Genomic DNA, 9414 nt, shown 5'->3' with positions numbered 1-9414 from the left:
AAGAGGAATTTTAGTCCTCAAGGTGATACTTTAGAAGATTTAGAATCTGTGTTCATCTGATGAATTAATCTATCTGGCAGCCACCGCGCTCTATCTTCATCTCGTGAAAAAACACAAACTGAGCCCCTACCCCAAATTAGAACTGGATCTGGACCCTTCCATTTGTTAGTCAGGGGGTCCTTCTATTTTACCAATGTATTAAGTGACCAATTGCTCTTTAATAGCTTTTTTCACTAGCTGTAAGGCCAGCAATCCTTCTGAGGTTAGGGATCTAGGGGAAGTGGGGGATGTGCTCTGAATTAACTTTGCTAGGTAATTTAGAATATAGGAATCTCTAACATTGGACTGAATATTAGACCAGTCTAAGATTGAGTTAGAATGACTGGTCACACTGAAGAAAAGAGAAAAATCATTATGACTCTATTAAATGACTAATTTTACTAAGTCTCTGATGTACTATTGCCATAAAGTTAAAAGGCTAGAAGCTAGTCTAAACTGGAAAAATGACAAGTAAGGATGGATCTAAAACATGAATTCAATTTAGTTTTTTAGTCAATTCAATCAGGACATGAGTCAACTTACCTGCCAGCTCGTCACAGGAATTAACTAATATGCTTCTGCAGCGTTCTGTGGAGAAAACCTGTTTTTCCCTTTTCTAATAAGGTAGCTGTTTTAGGATCAATCTATAAGCCAATAAGTAGATCCCTTTAAGATACTATAAAACATTTATTAAATTTTTTGACATTTAAATATTAAATTTTGAAAATAAAGGTAAGATTTAAATAGTGTGCATGGGAATGCACTAAATAGTATGTACGGGGATACAATCTCTCCTTTTTGTCTTTTAAGAAGTTAAAGTTTTAAAATTTTACAATACCTAAACTTTTGAATTAATAACTAGTTGACAAAATATTTTAAATACTTGGCTGTAAAGGGGGCAGTGACTAATTGCACTTTCAATCAATTTTCTTAAGGAGTGGTTGTAACTAGAAGGCTTGTAAAGTTATTAAGAGTCACATGTGCATAATTTATTTATTAACTAGAAATATGCATAAGCAATTGTAAATTTGAGAATTAATAGTACTGAGGGATGAACAATTTAAGCAATTGTGAGCTCAGAGATATGGTATTGACTACTAATATACAAATTAAGGTTTGATTGTTCAGCATTTTAAAACAACATCTACAGCACACAACTAGATCATTTGTGCTGGAACAGGGGCAACTGTGTGTCTTAAGACTCCGCCCCACAGCAGCTAGTTGGGCCCACGTGGGCCAACGATCGGCTGGGAGGATGAGAAAAATGACTTTACAATAATGTTTTTTCTGGCCAAAGAATTGTTTTGGGCACAACCAATTTTTAATTACCAATTAATAACAATTATAAAAGCTTTCTTTATTTTTTGTAAAACCTTTTGTAGTAAACTAAAACCCTAAGTAATAAAAGGATATTGTCTTTGAATCTCTTGGGTGAGAGCAAGGATTTAAGGTAAACTTCAAGAAGCATTAGTTAATAAAATACTTTTCACTTAGGAATCAATATACACTGAAAGATTAAAACTCTTAGCTTCTTGTATAGAAGTAGAAATAATAAAAATTTTTCTTACATAATGTAAAGTTACATTACCCATACCTAGAGGTAGAATTTTCTAGTGATTACAGTTCACTAGAAGCAAAACTCTTTGAATTTAAGCATTATTAAACATCTGAATAGATCTGTAACGCTATTAAAAAGAAATTCTCTTGAACACAGGGAAAAACTTTCTCAGGCACTGTTTGCAAAATACAAGAAGGCCACAAGCCGCTCTGGGGCTGTCCAGAGCCCTGCATTGACTCAAACGTAAAATACTTTTTAATCTGAGCATCTTGGCCCTCTTGTAATAAGGACCGATTCTAGAGAAACAATATAACTGTCTACGCCTCTAAATTTTGATACTCTTTCTTAAGATGACTTACAGTTAAAACGTTCTTTACAACTTTAGTGTTGTGAAAAAATTGCCCGTACTGCAGTTTCCTGCCAGGCAGCAACTATAGCCAAACTGTTTGTCTAATTTATTTACAAAGACAAACATAACTAGATAACTCTGTCACAGTTTCGTATGAAGTGAGCTGTATGAGCACTCTCATAAGATGATTACTCTTGTAATTATCTTAATTACAGTATATATGTGAATTAAAGATTTTAAATTTGAAATCAAACTGCAAGCTTCAGTCAATGGAACAACGGCAGTTTTAACCATAATTTTTAAGTTTCTTGTGTGAGGTTAGGATAATACCTACAACCTTGGGAAAGCAAAACCCAAGTTTAAAACAATTTATTATCTTTAAAATCAATATTAAAAGCATTACTATCATATTATGAAGTTTGGATGTCAATTAATACCTATGAATACCTATTAAAGCAAGCTTTAATGCTTTAATAAAGAGGCATTGCTTTAAATCTTATCTTAAATTTTACTATTTAGGATACGAACCACATTAATTATTATCTAAACTAGAAATATCTTTAGAGACCCAGCCTCTTGGCCTGCTTTATGCCACGTGTCGGAAGGACTCTAAACTTGAGTTATCAAATTTAACACTAACCATCTGTAGCAATGTAACAAGTATGAATCTTAACCAACAACTTATGAGCTGAATGTGAAGACATGTAGAGCACATTTTTTAATAAAAAAGAACCAAATGAAGCAGTTATATTTAGACTAATTGGAGAATATTAATTTTTGTAGCTACAATCATAGAATAAAAAAAAAACACTTTACCATTGTCAAACACATTAGTCACAAACCATTTATTAGCTTTTTTTACTCTGAAACTAAGAGGTTGTGCACTCACCCTTATTTCCTAAAACGAACAGTTTTTCTAGCAGGGGCCCTCCTGCCACGTGTCTGATTTCTGGCTGAAACACGTGGCAGCTCTCGGCTTTGCAGATAAAGTTTTTTTTTATACCATCTTTATTATCTAACACAAAACATAGAACATTCATTCATACAGACTGGACACGAACATACATGAATTGAACACGAGAACAGATTGGTGCACCGGACATTAGATGAGACACAAAAGGGAACAGAGTACTCCTGCTATAAGGCCCAGAGAGAAATTTCTCTCTGCTTTTTGGGACATTTTCCTCCCTTATGATGCATTTTTTATTAACTGGGGCAATCTGCCTGTTCCTTTTAATAAACCCTTTCTTTTCTCACGCCTCATGTAGCTTCGGAGAGCTACGACCTACCGCCTGTTACCCAGCTCCTCACTGCTGAACCTAAGTGAACCAGCGCTCGGGTTTAACGCTGTCTCAGCTTAGCCCATACCTTCTCCGGTATAAATTTCCTTTATCCTTTATTTTATGGAGCTCCGAACCAGCAGTGTCTCTTCCAAAAATCCTTTGCCGTTTCTCAGCCCCACGTTGGGCGCCAATTGTTGTGTCCAGCCAGCAGACCACAACCTGGGTTCTAGCCTGGAAAGGCATTTTGGAAACCTGGAAGAGAAGAGGGGCTAGGTGGCAAGAGAAAGAAATGTAGCCAAGACAGTTATTCTGATCAAAGCTCAATTTTACTAGTTCCGACATTTCAGTTATAAAGGAAGGGGGAGGGAACCCGATTCCCGCTGAATAATCTCAGGCCCAGTAGAAAGGTGAGCACGTGTGTGGCTCCAAACAGCAAAGCGGCAGGTTCCAGCAGTGGGCGTGGCAGAACGAATGAGCAGGAAGCTCCACCCCTGAGCAAGCAGGTTTCAGGCTGGAGGAGGGGAGACTACAATCCTGTCCTCAAAATTTTCTCATTGTCAAAGTCTGTTGTTCAGACTAAAGTTGGAATTGAAGTGATGGTCATCTTCCAGGACACCTCAGAGCTGGTCCTTTATGTGTTACCAGTGACACTTCAGAGACCCCAGGGATGAGTGGTTTTTGTTGGTATGTATTAATTGTACAAAATAGTAGGCATGGATATGCATTTGGAGCATGTTTATAATATACTTTGATTATATTCTTACACCTTCATTATCCTCTCTTGGCTCCCCTCTGGCTGCTCCCCTCTTGGGTATGAATTTTAAATGCTATGTCCAATTTAATCTAGATTAAAAGTTGGCCCCATTGGGGGAGATAGGAGAAAGGAGCCTCAGCAGACCACAGACTGTTTTCAGGGTTAGGGACAATGACAACAGCCCAGCCTTCCCACAGCCTCTGAAGAAGTAGCCGTGAGGCCCCAGAAGTGTTGTTGTTGGTGAGGTGCATCTTGCCAGGGCACAGATTTGCTTACTGATTTTGTATTTTGATTAGAACTAAATGGGCAAACTATAGCCTTCAGGCAAATCTGGCATGCTGGCTGTTTTTGCAAATAGTGTTTTTAGCTCCCAACTTCCTACCTGCGCCAATGGCAGAGCAGAGTCAATGAAGGCAAAGCTGAGAGCAAAGCTGGCTATGGCTCTTGATAAGTACAGATGCCTGAGCTAAGGCAGAAAGACCCACTGCCCTGTGAGTTTTACTTGCATTTCTGAGGGCCGGTCACTGTCCCTTTTGCCTGTTTATTGCTTCTGTTTACAACAATGTGTTCTTGTTTCCAAATTGGTCATATATTCATGTAGTACAACTGAAATCGGACACATAGGAAGGTTCTTTTTTGTTTTATTTTGTTTTGTTTTTGTTTTTCGAGACAAGGTTTCTCTGTATAGCCCTGGCTGTCCTGGAACTCACTTTGTAGACCAGGCTGGCCTCGAACTCAGAAATCCACCTGCCTCTGCCTCTGCCTCTGCCACCCGAGTGCTGGGATTAAAGGTGTGCGCCACCACACCCGGCCTCCATAGGAAGGTTCTTGTCTTAGTCAGCGTTTCTATCCCTGCACAAACATCATGACCAAGAAGCAAGTTGGGAAGGAAAGGGTTTATTCAGCTTACAATTCCACATTGCTGTTCATCACCAAAGGAAGTCAGGACTGGAACTCAAGCAGGTCAGGAAGCAGGAGCTGATGCAGAGGCCATGGAGGGATGTTGTTTACTGGCTTGCTTCCCCTGCCTTGCTCAGCCTGCTCTCTTATAGAAAGAACCAAGACTACCAGCCCAGAGATGGTCCCACCCACAAGGGGCCTTTCCCCCTTGATCACTAATTGAGAAAATTCCTTACAGTTGTATCGCATGGAGGCACTTCCCCAACTGAAGCTCCTTTCTCTGTTATAACTCCAGCTGTGTAAAGTTGACACAAAACTAGCCAATACAGTTCTGTTCCCTCATCTTCCCATCACACAGCATGTTCCAGGAAAATGACCGACCTTAAGGAGAGTGACAGTTTCAGGGACCAAATGTGTCCTGACCTGCAGAACAGTGAATGGTGAACGAGGACTGGGAACCATCTGGAAGAGAATGGGAGAACAAGAAACACAAAGAATGCCGGCTTGGTGGTGCACACCTTTAATCCCAGAATTTGGGAGGCAGAGGCAGGCGGATTTCTGAGTTCAAGGCCAGCCTGGTCTACAAAGTGAGTTCCAGGACAGCCAGGGCTATACAGAGAAACCCTGTCTCGAAAAACAACAACAACAACAACAACAAACAAAACAAAAAACAAAAAAAGAAAGAAACACAAAGAATGGACAGCAAGTTACAGAAAAGTCTGATCAAGCTGACAAATTTTATTTTTCCCAGGCCCCCCCCCTTTTTTTTTTTAAATTTCTGAAAGCTTTTAATTTATTCCCTCCCAAAAGACCAACTGCAATCAAAGGGTTTGAAAGGTCAAGATTTTATTGTCTTCATAACAAAATCGGCTTAGAACTGGATCACTTGGCCCTTTCTCTTCTTATTTATGTATGTATTTATTTATTTATATGTAAGTACACTGTAGCTGTCTTCAGACACTCCAGAAGAAGGAGTCAGATCTCGTTACAGATGGTTGTGAGCCACCATGTGGTTGCTGGGATTTGAACTCTTACTGAGCCATCTCACCAGCCCGCCCTTTCTCTTCTTGTTTCCTCCCAATTCAAAATGCTTGCATCTCTTAATAGCTAGCATCCTCTTAGATCTGCAGTTGGGCTCAACGCACTCCAGTGTCAGCACAATCTTCTTTGTAGTTTTAGCCTTTTTGCAGAAAATAGGTTTAGTTTGCCCACCATAGCCACTCCGTTTCCTGTCATAACGTCGTTTTCTCTGGGCATACAGAGAATCCTTGCCCTTCTTGTACTGTGTCACCTTGTGGGGTTGGTGCTTCCCACATTTCTTGCAGAATGTCTGGCGGGTCTTAGGCATGTTCACCATGTTCGAAGGAGTGCCCAGGCAGGTTTTATACCCAATAGAAGCAGGATATGGGGAGGGGGATGGAGTAGGATTGCGTAGTCTTCTGGGGAAAGCCCTGTTCTCAAGAACAGGATATTGGCTGGGTACAGAAAGAACAGAACAGGTTGCTAGGTACCTGTCCACTAAAATCTAGAGCTAGTTGTTCTACTTGACTTTAAGATCTATCGAGATTTGTTCTCCGCTAAGCTAGTTCTTTCCCACAGAGGTCTCAACTTTTCCCATAGAGATCTCAACTAAGCTAGTACTTTTCCAGTAAGGCCAAGACTTTATGAGTAAGCACTTATGGCTGACAAGTTAACAGTTACCATTCAAACAGGGTCACTCCCTATACAAATGTACCCCGGGATCTCTCAGAACAGAGAGAAACTTTTAGATCAGTTCCTCTTGAAAAGGTCAGTTTAGGAACTTTGAAAAGGTCATGAAACACTTGCCCCTCTGGAAGGGAGAGGCTATTTAACATTTCTCAGACCAAAGGGCAGGAACTGGCCTGTGGGTGGGGACACTTTCCCCAGGACAGACGTTGCCCACCTTCAGACAAGGGAAGTTCTTGTCCCTAAAGACCAATCAGTTTAAAGGGTGTACTGTTCCGCCAATCATATTGTGCCTAGTTGCTGATGCTCTATTCTGCCCTTGGAAACCGTATAAAAACTCGCCAACTGGGTGCTGGGGGTCGCTGCCTCTCCTTTGGGTCTGGGACAACCCCAGTGCACTGGAACAATAAATTCCTCTTGCTTTTTGCATCTATCCTGGCTCCACGTGGTTCACTAAGGGGAGCCCCAGTAAGCTAAGGCTCCCCTGAGTCTTACATTTGGTGCATGAGCCAGGAAGTGACTCCCTGTGGGAAAACACTAGAACAGTGAATCAGAGGTCTCGAGCTTTTAGCGTGGTTCCTGTTTGTCTTTCTGTTCATCAAAGTCTGAGTCTGTAAGTTTGTTTGAACTTTTGCTTGCAAGCGTAGGAATGCTCAGAGAGCTTATGGTGTCTGGTGCGGTCAACTGCGAGAGGCAGATGTGCCTTAACTTTGCAACCAAGGAGAGGCTGAAGGATGCTTCAGGCCCCCTGGAGAGAGCCGGGAGGGCCCTGCTCCGTCTGGAAACGCAAGACAATATCCGCGGGAGCCAAGTCTTGTTATAACCTGGTTTATCTGGCGCCTACTGTATGGGCAGGAGCACCTGGTGTCTGTAACTGGGCCCATGGAAGGGGCAAACTGTGTGTTGATTGTCTTTATCTGTGTTCTTGGACCTGGACGCCCAGCCATGGCAGGGTCAAGCTGTCTGTGTGGTTGATTTTTTTTCTTTGTGTTTGTTGTTATCTATGTTCTTGGACTTAGATTGACAAACATATTTTTGAACATTGGACAGACTGAAAAACAAGTTAGTTACTCTCTGTTCCTCCGAATGGCCCACTTTCGGAGTAGAGTAGCCACCTGTAGGGATCTTCGAATTGCAGGTGATCAAAGCAGGAAAGGAGAGAGTCTTTGGGCCAGGATCCCTCGGGCACCCAGACCAAGCGCCCTATATAGTTACCTGAAAAAAAAAAATCCAGTGGAGGACACACCCCCTTGTTGGTAAAAGCCTTTCTTTTTCCAGGACCCATCTCACAGGCTCTGGCTGTCAGGAAGAAAGAAGTCTGGGAGGAGAGATCCAGACCTGAGAAACTTCTGGTCCTCCAAGACTCTTCAACAAGAGAGTTGTTACTCCAAGACCCTCTTCCTCCAAATCTCCCTACCCTTGCCCCCCATGGTCCCACCATTGCCAGTACAGGTTCCGGGATCCTCAGCCCATAGGAGACCGGGGCCATTGTACCTCCCCCCCTTTACTAGATGAAGAGCGGGAGGAGACTCCCAACTTCCCTGCTCTGCCATGAGGACATAAAGTCTGAGAGCGACCTCCCCTGATACCATGGTGGCTCTCCCACTAAGGGCTGGTTAATCTCTTTGAGAGTGTTTTATTTATAATGCAGGAAGCCAGAAGCCAGAAAGAATACCCCCTCAGACACAGGGGGCACCATCGATTGACCAGGCTGTCATGGACAGTGGGCTTTCCCTGACTAGACCTGACTGGAACTTTAATATGGCAAAATGTAAGGCGCACCTAACGGTCTCCCACCACATTCCACTGCATGACGGCCCACAAATTTGACCAAGGTACGTGAGGTTAAGCAGAGACCAGATGAATTGCCCGCAGCCTTTCTAGAGTACCAATATACACCCTATGACCCCAGCAGCAAAGAGCATAAAACTACCGTGACAATGGCTTTTATAGACCAGGCTAGTAGACATATCAGGAAAAAGTGTCAGAGGCTAGAAAGACAGAATAAGTCATTGAAGAATTTAGTTCAGGTTGCTGAGAAAGTCTACCATAACAAGGAGACAGAGGAGGAAAAGGAGCAGAGAAAGAGAATAAAGAAAAGCGACAGGGAAGGAATCTACAGAGTCCTGACTCTCAGGCTAGACTCAAAATACACAGAAGAAGAAAGGACTCAGATTGCTAGCCACCCTACCAACTATTACCAAGAGAAGGTAGAACAATGGCGCACACAAGAAGGGAGAACTATACTCCCCAGAAAGCAAGCAAAAGACTTACAAGGCCAAATGCATCAATGGACTCATTTAGGGGATAAAAAAGCTTGTCCAAGCAGTTAAGGGACCTAAAGTGTATATATAATGGACCTCAGGCTCTGGTCCAGAGCGATAGTAGAACAGTATAAGGTATGTTGGCAAGTGAATGCTTATGCAGCCAAGAGTAAACAGGGCAAAAGACCAAGGGGAGAACGGCCTGGAGCTCATTGGGAGGAGGACCTTGCAGAAGTTAAGCCAGAAAAATATGGTTACAAATACCTTCTAGTATTTGTAGATGTTTTCCCTGGATGGGTTGAAACATACCCCACCAAGCTAGGTACCCTTGTTTTCACTCCTCAGCACCAAAGGATAGTAGGGTGACGACTAACCTGTGTTTATGGAAGGTGTTGGGCTGGTGGTGTCATGCAAGGAATCGTGTGTGAGAAAATGAGATTCAACCTTTATCACCTCCATGGTTCTCTCCTGCGCACTGTAGCTGTGAATATTCACTGTATGCTCTAACTGAGAACAACACCTCTATGATAGGAAGCTGGTAGGAGGCGGGCTCATGAGGG

General features: G+C 42.3%; 1 protein-coding gene across 1 annotated transcript; it reads right to left on the bottom strand.

Annotated features, from left to right (window-relative positions):
- Positions 1-5864: 5864 nt before the first annotated feature.
- Positions 5865-6329, bottom strand: Gm13194 (predicted gene 13194). The gene has a single exon (XM_030252281.1). The coding sequence runs from the start codon at positions 6238-6240 to the stop codon at positions 5869-5871; it is 372 nt and encodes a 123-aa protein (XP_030108141.1). The 5' UTR covers positions 6241-6329; the 3' UTR covers positions 5865-5868.
- Positions 6330-9414: the final 3085 nt, after the last annotated feature.

The sequence above is a fragment of the Mus musculus genome, chromosome 2 (genome assembly GCF_000001635.26).
Source record: "Mus musculus strain C57BL/6J chromosome 2, GRCm38.p6 C57BL/6J".
Classification (NCBI taxonomy): Eukaryota; Metazoa; Chordata; class Mammalia; order Rodentia; family Muridae; genus Mus; species Mus musculus.
The sequence above is the reverse complement of the archived record's forward strand: the minus strand, read 5'-3'. Positions and strand labels throughout refer to the sequence as shown.